Source organism: Ictalurus furcatus, chromosome 4 (assembly GCF_023375685.1).
Source record: "Ictalurus furcatus strain D&B chromosome 4, Billie_1.0, whole genome shotgun sequence".
In the NCBI taxonomy this organism is placed as follows: Eukaryota; Metazoa; Chordata; class Actinopteri; order Siluriformes; family Ictaluridae; genus Ictalurus; species Ictalurus furcatus.
In genome coordinates this window covers 4605178-4621037 of record NC_071258.1, presented here as the reverse complement: position 1 = coordinate 4621037, position 15860 = coordinate 4605178, and the positions used below count along the sequence as shown (strand labels likewise).

General features: G+C 33.6%; 1 protein-coding gene and 2 long non-coding RNA genes across 3 annotated transcripts; all 3 read left to right on the top strand.

Annotated features, from left to right (window-relative positions):
* Positions 1-2133: 2133 nt before the first annotated feature.
* LOC128606469 (immunoglobulin superfamily member 1-like) lies at positions 2134-6024 on the top strand. Its single transcript, XM_053622612.1, has 6 exons — positions 2134-2179; positions 2350-2391; positions 2713-3021; positions 3766-4074; positions 4783-5091; positions 5397-6024. The coding sequence occupies exons 1-6, from the start codon at positions 2155-2157 to the stop codon at positions 5564-5566; spliced, it is 1164 nt and encodes a 387-aa protein (XP_053478587.1). The 5' UTR covers positions 2134-2154; the 3' UTR covers positions 5567-6024.
* Positions 6025-9056: 3032 nt separating this feature from the next.
* LOC128606220 (uncharacterized) lies at positions 9057-10307 on the top strand. The gene is made up of 3 exons (XR_008385650.1): positions 9057-9661; positions 9845-9886; positions 10005-10307. It is a non-coding gene; the product is annotated as an uncharacterized LOC128606220 (long non-coding RNA).
* Positions 10308-10662: 355 nt separating this feature from the next.
* Positions 10663-11446, top strand: LOC128606466 (uncharacterized). Its single transcript, XR_008385683.1, has 3 exons — positions 10663-10967; positions 11282-11317; positions 11406-11446. It is a non-coding gene; the product is annotated as an uncharacterized LOC128606466 (long non-coding RNA).
* Positions 11447-15860: the final 4414 nt, after the last annotated feature.

Below are 15860 nucleotides of genomic sequence, written 5' to 3'. Positions count from 1 at the left end.
CACTGATCTAATGTTAATGGAGGAGTATTGGGAAGAAAAGAAGTGGAGGCTGAGAGGCCTGTGGGTGGTGCTGCAGGTACCTGTAAAAAAAAAAAAAAAAAAAAAAAAAAATTAATGTTATTTTCTATAGTGCCTTTAAGTGCTTTTTAACAGAAGAAATAAAAATACAATGAAATATAAAAGAAAAGAAACCATGCAATAAGAACAATTAAAAAAACAATAATAATAATCACAATCACAGAAAAGCAATTCTAAAAAAGTGTGTTTTCAGAGCAGATTTAAAAATACTCAAAAGATTCAGCATGCCTAACCTCAGAGGGAAGAGAGCTCCATAGTTTTGGAGCAAAAGAAGAGAAGGCAATGTCACCCATAGATCGTAAACTAGAAGTGGGAAGAGTTAACAAACCAGAATCAGAGGAGTGAAGGTCATGTTTTGGAATGTAAGGGGTTAAAAGTTCAGACAAGTACATAGAGCCAAACCATGGAGCATCTTGTAGGTAAACATAAGAATTTTTAAAACCTACATGAAACTTGACAGGGAGCCGGTGTAAAGACTCCAAAACAGGAATACACTGTGCAAGAAAGGCAACAGCCACACAATCACCAGGTTTTGAATGGACGTAAATCTGGGTGTCATCTGTCTAAAAAAATTAATCAAGGCCAAGATATCTTAAGTGCTGACCAAGGGGAAACATGTAAATGCTAAAAAGTAAAGGGCCCAAAAATCGATCCCTGAGGAACACCACATTTAACCTTGCCAACGTTGGACCTACATCCACCCAAGGAAACAAACTGCTGATGATCCGAAAGACAGGATTTGAACCAGTTTACTGCAGTATCAATAACACCAAATACTTTTTCAAGACAAGTGAGTAGGAGAGAATGACCTACAGTGTCAAAAGCAGCACTGAGATCAAGAAGTATCAGAACTGAAAGACAGCCAAGTCCGAGGCCATTAACAAGTCATTTGTGACTAACTAATGCCGTTTCAGTGCTATAGAGTTTGCGAATACCGTTAACCAGAAATAACGGGACCTAACGGATACAATTTCAAACTTATATTCATGCAAATGGTCTTTCCATGCCTGGTGATGCACGTTCAGGCCAGAGAGACGTGACCGTCGCTCCACTTTATGATGAGCTGTCTTCCTAGAGCGCAGCTCATCATTGTACCAGGGAGCGGAGCGTGCAAAGTAATATCCAGTAAAAGATGCTAGAACATACGTCTGTTTTCTGATGTCAGACCTGTGCAATTTTCCTAAAAAAAAAAAAAGCCTGATGTCAATGAAGTCAGCATTCACATTACTGGTGAGACGCAGCATAAACCAAGATACCAATAGCAGAAAGTTAGCAACATCGCTGCAGATATTTTAGGAACACGTTGTTGAAAATGTACATGAAAAGAGCATGCTTTGTTTAGTCGTTGGTTAGCACAAGCTCACAAACTGCACAAAGTCAATGCTGAGAAAAACACAGGCCCCATATGAGAAACACAGGCCGCTTTCAGAAACCAGCTCATGAACTGAATATACAGTCTAAAAAATGAAAGAATATTTTAGAGCTTCTTGAATCTAGAACTAACGTAAATGTACGAATGCTTTCCCACTGTATCACAGTGACATCATTTATTTAAATTAACCTTAACTCATCTTTATCAGTTTCAAGTTAATGTGTAATTGATGTATTGCTTTTTACAGTATAAAATGTGTTTCTAAATACTTATATTGGCTGTCATTAGTCCACTTGCCCAAAAAACATTGCACATCTTCTGTAGTGTTAGAACATTATTTGGTGCAGCAACTCAGAGAATTGCATCTAGTACAGAACTCTATTCGGCTGTTAAGTGCTATATGATATTTGCTCTCATCACCGTGGACTAGTTAATGCTAAAATTATAACAAAGTTTACTGTCCTACATTTCTGAGATTATCTGCTCCATTGGACGCAATAATTCAGAAAGTGTTTAAAAAATTTTTGTCAGTAAAATCCCACTTCTTCACAAACATTTCTGAAAAAGAGAGTTGTTAAGAGTTGTGTACTGCTGCTGTCCAATAGTAAAAGCTGGGCTGGTTACAGTGTGGCCAATAAAGTTTCACCCACCACTTACATACACACAGTACAGTAGCACACGCACTAATTTGTGCTTGATCAAAAATGGACGTGTGTCACATCACAATCTGTAAGTAACTATTGTAATTTGATTTGTGCTATTTTCTATTTAAAGTGGAAAATAATTTAGTAATTGAACTTCAGATTGGGAAAATCTTTAATGAGAATACCTTTGTCTTAATAATAAATGTTTTTAAATATATATATTTTTCTAATTTTCTTTTTCCCCCCACTGGAAAGACATTTATTTAATGATCACAACATCTGTATCTCCATCAGAAGGTATTTCATTTCCTTTTTCCCCCATCCTCACACTGATTACATTAAGTAAAGTATTTTGCAAATGGTTATAAAGAATATTTCTTTTTTTATTATTATTATTTCCTCTGGGATCTAAAAAAGCTTATTAATTCTTAATTTAAACAGAAAAGTGACTTGCTTTCATTATTTAGAATTTTCTTTTTTTATTTTGAGAATTTTAAATTGATGAGATGAATGGTAGCAGTGTGATTATGTAGTTATTAGAAATACAAAAGTACTGGTGGAGTACATCAGATGATTAGCCATGTGAGATCACTTTTTTGTATTATTTTTGGTCAATAGGTGATTCTTTGGAGATTTTTCCAGCGCAAATTTTTGGACCTTCCACAGCAAAAGTTGGGGAAAATGTAGCATTAACGTGTCTCATCTCTAACATTCAGAGCTCAAATACAGATATTCACATGTATTTGTGTAAAAATGGTGTTGGAGAGAGATTAGAAATACTTGGAAATAAAACTGAGCGCACCTTCACTTTGAGGAATATTTCATTACGGGACTCTGGTACCTACAGTTGCGTGTACTCATTTAAAAGATATCTTACAAAGAATGTCAAAGGATCAGGAATGAACTCAATCCATGTCCAAGTCACTGGTAAGACATTTAATCCACATTCTTCATCATAATCCTGACAGTCAGAATAATCATGAACTTAATTTGTGGTGTGATTCAGCCTTGCTTTTTTGTTAAATGAACTGGGCGAGTCTCTCAAAAGCATTATAGTGTATCTGTATTATGATATGCTCATTAGGATAGAAATTAAATTTAAATAAACAATAGTTATTCATTTGACTTTTTTCCTCTACACAAATACAGCTAAAATTCTGGATTAAAATCCATTTAACTCTTAAAATTTTAGTTTCAGCTTGTTATCGATACCTTGAATTGTTTAGCTTGTTATTTATCGCAGGGGTTTTAAAAGCTTTTGCAGCCAGAGATCGCTTTAACTGTAAAATAAATTGCAGTTTCCCTCGGAACAGTTTCATAATCAATATAATGCAACTCTTCAAAATATTAGTCTCAGTATTTAAATGTGTACAACAATATTCTAAATATATACACTTTAACCAAACAAACATAAAACATAACTTATGTAATTAAAAAAAAATACTATGTCATTACTTTTGAATCATATTTTATTATGAACTGTTATTGATACATGCTTATACTTTGTTTTATGCTATGTGCTTCTATTTCTATTTTCTTTTCCCATGTAAAGTGCTTTGAGAGGCCTTTTGAAAGGCGCTATATAAAACTCAATTGTTATGATTATAATTATGATTATTATTATTAATTTGAAGTGAAAACTGTCTTGTTTTAATTATTTTTGTTCAATAGGCAATGCATTGGAGATTTTTCCAGCGCAAATTTTTGGACCCTCCACAGCAAAAGTTGGGGAAAATGTAGCATTAACGTGCAGCATCTCTAACATTCAGAGCTCAAATACAAAAGGTTACATGTATTTGTGTAAAAATGGTGTAGGAGAGAGATTAGAACTACTTGGAAATAAAAATGAGCACACCTTCACTTTGAGGAATATTTCATTACTGGACTCTGGTACCTACAGTTGCGTGTACTCATTTATAAGATATCTTACAAAGAATGTCACAGGATCAGGAATGAACTCAATCCATGTCCAAGTCACTGGTAAGACATTTAATCCACATTCTCCATCATAATCCTGACAGTCAGAATAATTATGAACTTAATTTGTGGTGTGATTCAGCCTTGCTTTTTTGTTAAATGAACTGGGCGAGTCTCTCAAAAGCATTATAGTGTAGCTGTATTATAATATGCTCATTAGGATGGAAATTAAATTTGAATAATCAATAGTTATTCATTTTACTTTTTCCTCTACACAAATACGGCTAAAATTCTGGATTAAAATCTATTTAACCCACCATATGGATTATGTAATTTAGTTTTTAGCTTGTTATCTATACCTTGAATTGTTCAGCTTGTTATTTATCGCAGGTGTTTTAAAAGCTTTTGCAGCCAGAGATCGCTTTAACTGTAAAATAAATTGCAGTTTCCTTCAGAACAGTTTTATAATCAATATAATGCAACTCTTCAAAATATTAGGCTCGGTATTTAAATATGTACAACAATATTTATTCTAAATATATATATTTTTAACCAAACAAATATAAAACGTATTTGATTATTAACTGTTATTGATGCATGCTTATATACCTTGTTTTATGCTATGTTCTTCGGTTTCTATTTTCTTTTCCCATGTAAAGTGCTTTGAGAGGCGTTTTTAAAGGCGCTATATAAAAGTTAATTATGATGATGATTATTATTAATCTTAATTTGAAGTGAAAACTGTCTTGTTTTAATATTTTTGCTCAATAGGTGATGCGTTGGAGATTTTTCCAGCACAAATAGTTGGACCCTCCACAGCAAAGGTTGGTGAAAATGTAGCATTAACGTGCAGCATCTCTAACATTCAGAGCTCAAATACAGATGTTCACGTGTATTTGGTTAAAAATGGTGTTGGAGAGAGATTAGAAATATTTGGAAATAAAAATGAGCACACCTTCACTTTGAGGAATATTTCATTACGGGACTCTGGGACCTACAGTTGCGTGTACTCATTTATAAGATATCATCCAAAAAACGTCACAGGATCCGGAATTAACTCAATCAACGTCCAAGTCACTGGTAAGAGTTTTTGTCTTGATCAGAATCTTAGCTCAATGTAGTAATGTAATTGTTTGTAACAGTATAATTTCTCATTGGTTGACAGTAATTCACCATTAGATTTAAAAATAAACAAATGGATTTCTACTGTAATTCCCATATTTATTTAAAAATTACATTTATTTGACAAACAGTACATGACTAAGTGCAAATTTTATTACACTTCATTAAGAGTATGCAAAAGACAATTTGCTTAAATCTTCATAATATGTTACATGTACTAACTATATTTATATTACTTATATTAATTTTACTATGTCCATCAGCTTGTGTTCTTCCAGATCCACTGTTGGAGAGAAATATTTTACGATTGGTATTCTCGGTCGGAGTGATCATTTTTGCATGTTTCATCGTGATTTTCGACTTCAAGACAAGGTCACGTTCTTCCAGCAAGTTAACCAGCTCAGTCAAAGCCAAGAATAGAAATAACTCATAAAATTCAACATGTTTAGTCTGATGTCAACATTTTGTTTGTATTTCATTTTTTAAGTCAATTTGGATAAAAGCGTCTGTTAAATGAATGTAATTAATGTAAGGTAAATGTCAACATTTCAGTCTTGTTTATCATCAAACATGTTTTTTTTTGCTGATGTACAGTATGCAACTGAATATACAGACGGGTAACTAGTTACAGGTCTGGAAGTGAAAATTTATGAGAATATTCAGGAGCCGACATGGTGAAATGTTTCTTCTGGAATCACCAATGGTACTAGAGTAAAATGGTAAATGTTCAGGAGAATTCAGTCATAGCAGCGTTGTTTAAGCTCAACAGAAGTGATGAAGCCGTGATAGAACGTTAATGTTAATTAGAAGGCTGTACAAAAATACCGTATATACTGAAATGTACTATTACTTTAATCTTTTTCCTTTATGTGTATTTCTACTATGCAGTGTAATAAATGTCTTATTAGTGAATTTAATTTAACGGTCATTTGCTGACAGTGTAAGCTGGTATAATGGGAGCTGTGTTACAACTGCACGAGTGTGTAAATTTTTATTTTGTGGTCAATAGTGGAATAGAAAATCTTAAGAACTAAGCGAATGTGAGAATTTAAAACATTTCTGTTTATAGTCAGATTACTAACTTTTAATTCTGGTATAGAAAAAAAAAAAAGTTTACATATAACGTTTTGAAGTTTGTGTCCATGATGTGCTCCAGATATGTTTAGAGCTGAAATAAAAACAACCTGAGCAGTGCAATGCAGCATGTTGCAGATAAAATCATTCTAAAACCCATTTCTTGCATTAACTACAAAGTAAGATACATTTTTAAATAAGCTAACTTGTTGACGCACACGGTCATGATTCAAAATTCAAAACAGTTTGCACGAGTCAAGTTGTAGGAGTAAAAAAAAAAAAACAAACAATTATATAATCTTTAGAACTCATAGATATACAGTATAAAAAAATTATATAACTAAAACTAATAGAACTAGAATAAAAATAATTACTATAATTAATCCATAATAAAAACTAATTAATTTAAGAATAAAATTAATAGTTAATAATAATAAGGAAAATAAATTCCACAGTTGACCTCAACAGTTTTCTAATCAATATACTGCAACTATATAAATACTAGGCACAGTAATATTCTGTCATTCATATGTCATATGTCATATGTCAGCATATTTCTTTTATTATTTAATTAGAAAATAGTACTGGTTTCATTTGATAATTTTATATAGATGAGAAAGGTTTATTAATCCTTCAAAGAGAAGTTAACATGTTACAGCAACATGTGTTATAGAGAAAATAGTATCACAAAAGCATTACAGGGTAACTACTTAAAGTCAGAAACTAGATTAATTTTGAATAATCAATTTTCATTATATTACCATTTATCCTATAGGCAAATTTAGTTTAAATTCCATTAAGTCCATCAGATTCTGGCCTAACATTTTCTATAAGCAGATTTTACTATTTGAGTTTGTTTGATTGTTTATTGTAGCTTGTATTTTTTGCCCTTTTATCTGAGGCTCAGTAATCGCTCACATTTATTATTATTATGAACACTAATCTTGCTGTAATGTGTTACTACTGTTACTGTAGACGAGAAGCTTCAACCAACATATTCTGTGAAAACTGCTGTGGTTTCTCGTCATGCTTCTCCTGGTTGGGGTCGTATTTATTCAAATGTATCGCTACAGAATGATAATATATGACCGTACATAATGCTGAGTATCTTTCTATAAGCAGATTTAATATATAAAAATGCAATAGTAAAATGGAACAATAAATGAACTAATAAAGGTAATGTGGTTTTGCAGAGTTGTGTCAAAACCAAGCACAAAGGTACACTAGATATATTATAATCAGTGTAATGTATAAGATGATCAGAATTGCTGTATAAACTAATGGTTTTAGACTAATGCACTTTGTCTCTAGCAGAGAACTTGCAAATACAAGTAATAATGAAGGTAAATTCCTAAATGATATTTTTCTAAATAATTATAATGTTTTATTTGTATAATTACATTTGTTCCAATATGTGTGTTTTCAAGGTTTAGGGCAAGCAAACCAGACAGTGAACAGGTGAGGCTATATTTTGTTGGAAATTAGTCACCTGAGAAACTTTTTCTTTTAGCAACTATCTACAGTGGATCTAAAAAGTCTACAAAGCCCTGTTAAGATGGGCGGCTTTTCTGGTGTAAAAAAAAAAAAAACAACTAATTAATTAAAGCAAGATAAAAAAAACTATATTGATTGTGAAATCATAAACTATTAAAGTGAAAAACAATAAGAACGTTCTTAGGGATTTTTAATTAATTAATTAATTGATATTAATTAGGATATTAAATCCAGGCAATTGCACATTAATTAATTAATTAATTAATTAATTAATGTACAATTGCCTGGATACTTTATTGTGCACAGCCCTAAACTAATACTTAGTTGAAGCACCTTTAGATTTTTTCACAGCATTCAATGTTTTTGGGTAAGAGTCAGTCAGTTTGGCACGTCTCGACTTAGCAATATTTTGCAATTCTTCCTTGCAAAGAATAGAGTATTCTAACTCTGTCCAATTTCCTGGGTATCTCCTGTGCACAGACTTCTTCAGGCAACCACACAGATTTTTGATTTTGGATTTAGGTCTGTACTCTGGCTGGGCCATTCCAAAACCTTGAACTTGTTTTGGTGAAGCCATTGGTTTGTTGATCTGGAGGTTTGCTTCGGGTTGCTGTCACGCTGAAAGGTAAAATTCCTTTTCATCTCAAGTGTTTTAGCAGAAGCCTTAAGGTTTTGCACCAACATTAACTTTTTTTTTGAGCTATTCATTATTCATTCCACCCTGATTAAAGCCCCAATTCAAGCTAAAGAAAAACAACCCCAAAGATGCTGCCACCACCACGCTTTCTCATGGGGGTGGTGTTCTTTTGGTGATGTGCTGTGTTTTGGGTTTTTTATGTGGAAAACCTTTTTGGTTTTAAGGCCAAATAGTTCAACCACATTTTTCCACATGGTTTTGGGACATTGGATGTATTTATTTATTTATTTGTGTATGTATTTTATGGTTTAAAAAGGCTTCTGTCTTGCCACCCTACCCCATAGCTCAGAGATATGAAGAATTCGGGCGATTGTTGTCACACATAAGGAGCAACCAGTACTTGCCAGAAATTGCTGCTATTCTTTTAATGTCTCTTTCTGCCTCTTCCCAACCTCTCTGATCAGTTTTCTCCTGATCTTCTCATCAATTTTAGAGGGACGTCCTGTTCTCAGCGTGACTGTCATGCCGTATTTTCTCCATTTGTTGATTATTGTCTTTACAGTGTTCCATGGTCTATCCAATGCCTTGGAAACTTTTCTGTAACCCTCTCCCGATTGATATTTTTCAACAATGAGATCCCATACTTGCTTTGTAAGCTCTTTGCGACCCATGGATTTTCCAGTTGGCTGGAATGTCCATGTGATGTCAGGAAAATCCTATAGGAACAGCTGTACCTTATTTGGGGTTAGTCAGTCACTTTAATTTACGGCAGGTGTATACTAATTAGTACTCAACACGAGTTTGAATGTGACGGATTCTGAACACTGCCACATTCCCAATTATAAAAGGGTGTGCACACTGAAGATTTTGCAGCGGCAATCTACGCACAAGTACTGAAGGAAAAGAGGAAATAACTTGCCATTGATTTCCCCCCAATATGAATAAATCATTAACATTAAACAAAGATACTCAGCGGTCATTGTTTTAAGCATGAAATCAGAGAAAAATTTTATCAGTTTAAATAGACAAGTAATAGTTGGTACAGGTGTCAAAAATATTGCACGAGACAATTCCGCATCTATGAAAAAGGCAAAGCCTTAGAGTAATAATAAAATAAGTTATATCATTTAAAAAAAAAGTTCTGATCATTTAAATGTTTAGAGTGTCATCCTGCAGTCATCCAATAAGAAGAGTTGGGTTGGTTACAGTGCGGTGTCTGAACTTTTCCCCTGCAGTTATATAAAAAGTGTATGGTACTACACACTTACGTGAAATTCGTGTAAGAGTTTTGATCAACGATGGACAGGCTGTGCATTCTAATTTGTAAGTAACCTGAATTTACGTACATTATAGTTTATGGAGAAATTAATATAAAACGTAAAGCATTAAAGTTTTTAAGCGTTCAAATTTTTAATTAATCTTCACTAATGTTTCTTAGGAAATGGATTTGTATCAATTTCACTGCATGACTTCTTTCTTTGTGAATTTCTCTCTCTTTCTTTCAAGACATTTCTTCAGTCTTAACCTTGTTGATATCACCATCAGAAGGTACTTTTTCACGACCCATTTCTCTCAGAAATTACAACAAAATGCACATGCTATGTTTTCATTTCAAAAAGACTGTTCATAACTGACACAATCACGTTTTACTATTTTTGGTCAACAGGTGATACTTTGGAGATTTTTCAAGCACAAATTTTTGGACCCTCCACAGCAAAAGTTGGTGAAAATTTAGAGTTAAAGTGTCTCATCTCTAACATTCAGAGCTCAAATACAAAAGGTTACATGTATTTGTGTACAAATGGTGTTGGAGAGAGATTAGAACTACTTATAAATAAAAATGAGCACACCTTCACTTTGAGGAATATTTCATTACTGGACTCTGGTACCTACAGTTGCGCGTACTCATTTAAAAGATATCTTCCAGAGAATGTCAAAGGATCAGGAATGAACTCAATCCGTGTTCGAGTCACTGGTAAGAACTACTTTTCTTAAACCAAAATAAGAAAAAATATCTTGTACAATTTTTTTTTTTGATGTGCTGAAACTGCTAGTAAATTTTAGCAATAAGCTTAAAAATAATGTAGCAAAAACAGAATTATTAAGGAATCAATTCACCTTAAATTAATTACATGACTTCCTCTTTTCTGTTTTCCCTTCCTGGAAATACATTTCTTTAATATTAACCATGTTGATATCTCCACCAGAAGGTACTTTATTTTTTTTTCTCCAGAAATTACTATATAAACATGCATCATCTTACTTTTAAAAATATTAGTCCTAACTGATAAAATAATGTTTTACTATTTTTGGTCAACAGGTGATTCTTTGAAGATTTTTCCAGCACAAGTTGTTGGACCCTCCACAGCAAAGGTTGGGGAAAATGTAGAGTTAACGTGCGGCATCTCTAACATTCAGAGCTCAAATGCAGATGCTGTCATGTATTTGGTTAAAAATGGAGTTGGAGAGAGATTAGAAATACTTGGAAATAAAGATGAGCACACCTTCACTTTAAGGAATATTTCATTACTGGACTCTGGTACCTACAGCTGCGTGTACTCATTTACAGGATATCCTCCGAAAAACGTCAAAGAATCAGGAATGAACTCAATCCACGTACAAGTCACAGGTAAGAGGTTTTGTCTTAATCAGAATCTTAGCTCAATGTAGTAATGTAACTGTATGTAAAGTTATAATTAGCCATTAATAATATGGTTAACAGTAAATCAACTATTATATTTAATAATGAACAAATGGAATTCGCTTGTAATTCCCACATTTTTTATTAAATAAATGCCCTTTTTAATAATCAGTACAGTAATAATTGCAAATTTCATAACATTTCACTGAGAATTGAACTTAATTTCAATATTATGCTACATGTACTAACTATTATATTTATATTACATGTATTAAAATGTCCACATACATTTATTATTATAGAGCCAAGATATGAAGTTATACTCGCTGAAACATATGGTAAATACGGCTTTTAAATCTTTAATCAAACGAATAACAAAATGAATTCTGAATAAAATTCCACTAAGATCACTTTATGTTCTTCCAGATCCAGTGCGGAAGAGAAATATTTTACGATTAGTATTCTCGGTCGGAGTGATCATTTTTGCATGTTTCATCGTGATTTTCGACTTCAAGACAAGGTCGCGTTCTTCCAGAAAGTTCACCGGCTCAGACAAAGCCAAGGATAGGAATGATTCATAAAATTCAACATGTCTAGTCTGATGTCAACATTTGCGAGTTGTGTGTATTATCCAATATGTTTTATTGCTGATGTACAGTATGCAACTGAATATACAGTTTAGTGATGAGTTACAGGTCTGGAAGTGAAAAGCTTTTATGTGAATATTCAGGAGCCGACATGGTGAAATGTTTCTTGTGGAATCACCAAATGGTACTAGAGTAAAATGGTAAATGTTCAGGAGAATTCAGTCATGGCGGAGATGTTTAAGCTCGACAGAAGAGGGGAAGCTGTTATAGAACGTTAATGTTAATTACCAATAAGCGGAATTTTATACAAGAATCATGCTTATACTGAAAATGTACTACTACTATTTTTTCCTTTTTTGTGTATATCTAACATGCAGTGTAATACATTATGTGTTATTAGTGAATTTATGACCAATGACCATTTCGTGCATTACCTACAATAGGAAGATATCATTTTTAAATAAGCTAACTTGGTAACACACACCGTCTCATAATTCAAAATTAAATAGCAGCAGGCAAAAGACAAACTGCACCTTTAAAATAAAAAAATAAAAACTGGTGTTGGAACTCGTCTCTAGTACCTTTGTGCCCTTTCTTGCGGTTGCTGGGCTTGTGGTATTTGGCGAGCTCGCTCAGAGCCACAGCGCCGATGCAGCTCTTGACTTTTGCTGCTGGTTTTGCAGGACTGCAAACAGACGTGCGTAAACAAACACACACACACACACACACACACACACAAGATGATGAAGAGATAATCAACAGTATTAGGCAAATTGATCCAATGGATTAAGTAGTGTAATAAACACACACCAAAGCTGCTACACCTGAACAGGTCGAAGGTCGAGTGTGTACATGCTGCATTCCAGCCATCGGGGGCAGCATCCGATACACCTGCACCACTGAGCTAATATTACTGGAGGAGTATTGGGAAGAAAAGGGGTGGAGCCTGGGCCAGCAGCTAGGAGGATAAATGACGCATCTCCCCGGGTGGAAGACTGGCGTGTCCATGCATGTGAACGCTGAGATAGCCGAAATGAGGACTTCGTCACTCGCCAGAACGTTCTGCTGCACTGTTACGGGCAGAGTTGGGAGGGTTACTTTAAAAATGTATTCCGTTACAGTTACAAATTACTTCATTAAAAAAAACTGTAAAAAGTAACATAATCTAAGTATCACAATATGAAAATAATGTAATCTGATTATTTTTGGATTACATATGTAAGCAAAATCGAGAGAAAAGCAATATCATCTAAAATACTTCTATTTAGAGCATTAAAACATGTTCAATGTTTGGATTTGTTTTAATAAAATAAACAGTAGCAGTTTTTTTTTTTTTGTTTTTTTTTTAAGATTACCAGTACCCCTTTGCTTTTTTATTATTTGTATTTATATACAGAGTGTCCCATCATCAAGTCCAGCATCATATATGATGACCTATAGGCCTAATGTATATGTTTATATTTTTACAGACAACAATGTATCTGAATAAGGAGGAACAAATCCAGAAAATTATATAGTTATAGGAATTGGCGTGTTGAGAGAAATTCTGGGCATATTTTAGCAAGTTCAGTTAAATTTGCTTTTTTTCCTATCTATTATGACACTGGACGTATGGTACACCCTCTAATACACTGCTATTGTGCATGAAAGGAAAAGGGGGAAAAAAATAGTCTCAAATTGTTCACCTACAAGAAAACCAAGAACAAAAGGAACAAAAACACAATGGGGCATGCTGTTCTAGGAAAAGAATCAACATGGATTATTGAATTTAAAGTCGAATTTTAAAAATAGCAGACGACACTGTACAGGTTTGCTCATAAACTGCAAGCGATAAAGTACTGTCCATAAAAAATGTTAGAATTTTTTTATTATTACTTATTTTTTTAACTGTGAGAATTACATGTAAAACCAATATTAAAAAAACAACAACAAACAACCCACCACACATTATGTCGACTTCCTACAACAACTAGATTTTGAAAGTTGTCACTTTCAGTTCAAAATGCTAATTTTTTTTTTTTTAACTTTTGTCTTTTTGTTACAAAACGTTTCCAAAACCTTCTCATTCACCGCAGTTAGTCTTACCTAAATGAAGGAGTACCTCTTATGTTTTAACCAAATTCATTATTTAAAAGTGAGAAAACTATCAAATCAACAACCTTTTAACACAGCTTCCTTGTGTTATTTTCCCTTTTGCACCAATGCCCCTGTGAACGTCCTCCGACTTGCGAAGAAAAAGAGAACTGAACACATCCTGTGCTCAAGCTCTACAATGCCTCACTTCATCATTAAATTAAGTAAGTAACTTTTAGATATTTACCATGCAAGAAAATGATCATTAAGACTGATTTAAAAATGTAAGAATCAAAAGCTTATCTGACTTTTGATTTGGTTTAACAGTGATCTTGGTGGCTTGGTTGTCTCAAGCTCAAGGTATGGATTCATTTACGGTGTAGTAAAGTACTACAGCATTACAATAACTCTCATTAAGCACGTATGTACAGTTGGTGTATCTGCGTCAGGTTAGAGATCTCCGTTTTTCATTTAAAGGTCAAGAAATACATCCAGCAAGGATTTATGCAGTTAAAAACAGAGGCAAACTGGAGTTCACATGCAGTACACATGGGATGAAGGAAACATTCGAGAAGAACAGCAACTTATATATTTACCTCTGTAGGAATGGCACTGGCATAGACATGAAATCAGCTTGTCAAGATGTTACATTTATTATAGACGACATTAGAAAGGATGATACAGGAGACTACAGTTGTGTCTTTTCATCGTATAAGTATGATCCCGAGGTTGTAAGAGGAAATGGCATCAATTCCATCTTCATTACTATGAATGGTAAGATTTTATCAGTTTTTTACCGTTTTGTTACCTGATAAGATAGTTTAGGATAAAAACCTGCAAATAATAACCAAATATGCATTTACTTTAACTCATAATTCTATCAGTTGCTTCGCCTCATATTCAGATTCGTTCATCCCGGCGGAGATAGCCTTGACGGAGACGAGTGTAAAAATGGGAACTGATGTTGATCTCCAGTGTACCTCTTTAAAATTACCCGAGAGGAACCAGAAAGGCAACATTTATGCCTATCTGTACAAAAAGGGTTACACAGTGCAGAACGGCACTGTAATTCAGATGAATATTTGGGACAGAGTGAAGAACAAGGCAAGGTTTACTCTAAAAGAAGTCACGATGCGAGATGCTGGAACCTACTTCTGTTTTCTGATGTCAGAGCCATGCCCTTTTCCTAAAGAAGTGCATGGCATCAATGAAGTCAACCTTAACATTACTGGTAAGATGCACCATAAATCAAGATATCAATAGCAGAGAGTTAGCAACATCACCTGTAGATATTTTAGGAACACGGTGTTGAAAATGCACATGAAGAAAAGCGCATGCTTTGGTTAGCACAGGCTCAAAAAAAGCGGACTCAACGCTGAGAAAATAAACGCGGGCCAGTTTCAGAAACCGGCTCATAAATTAACGTCCAGCATCTCCAACATTCAGAGCTAAAATACAGAAGTTCACATGTATTTGTGTAAAATATGGTGCTGGAGAGAGATTAGATTAGGTGTTGTATTAATCAGAATATTGACTAAATGTAGTAATGTAATTGTATGTAAAGTTAATAAATATGGTTAACAGTAAATCAACTATTATATTTAATAATGAACAAATGGAATTCGCTTGTAATTCCCACATTTTTTATCAAAAAGGGCATTTATTTAATAATCAGTACAGTAATAAGTGCAAATTTTATAACACCTCACTGAGAACTGAACTTACTTTCAATCTTATGTTACATGTACTAACTATTATATTTATATTACATGTATTAATTTTACCATGTCCACGTACATTTATTTATTATTATAGATCCAAGACATGAAGTTATACTCACTGAGACATATGGTAAACACGGCTTTTAATTCTTTAATCAAATCAGTAACAAAATGAATTCTGAATACAATTCCACTAAGATCACTTTATGTTCTTCCATGTCCAGGGCGGAAGAGAAATGTTTTACGATTAGGATTCTCGGTCGGAGTGATCGTTATTGCATGTTGCATCGTGATTTTCGACTTCAAGACAAGGTCACGTTCTTCCAGCTCAGTCAAAGCCAAGGATAGGAATGATTCATAAAATTCAACATGTCTAGTCTGATGTCAACATTATGAGTCTTGTGTATTACCCAGTGTGTTTTTTTTTTTGCTGTTTTACATACAGGTGAATATTCAGGAGCTAACATGATGAAATATTTCATGTGGAATCAAAAATGGTA

Coding starts and splice junctions, on each gene's coding strand:
- LOC128606469 (XM_053622612.1), top strand. CDS start 2,155: ATGGACGTGTGTCACATCACAATCT. Junction 3,022..3,765: donor AATCCATGTCCAAGTCACTG/GTAAGACATTTA, acceptor TTTGTTCAATAG/GCAATGCATTGGAGATTTTT. Junction 4,075..4,782: donor AATCCATGTCCAAGTCACTG/GTAAGACATTTA, acceptor TTTGCTCAATAG/GTGATGCGTTGGAGATTTTT.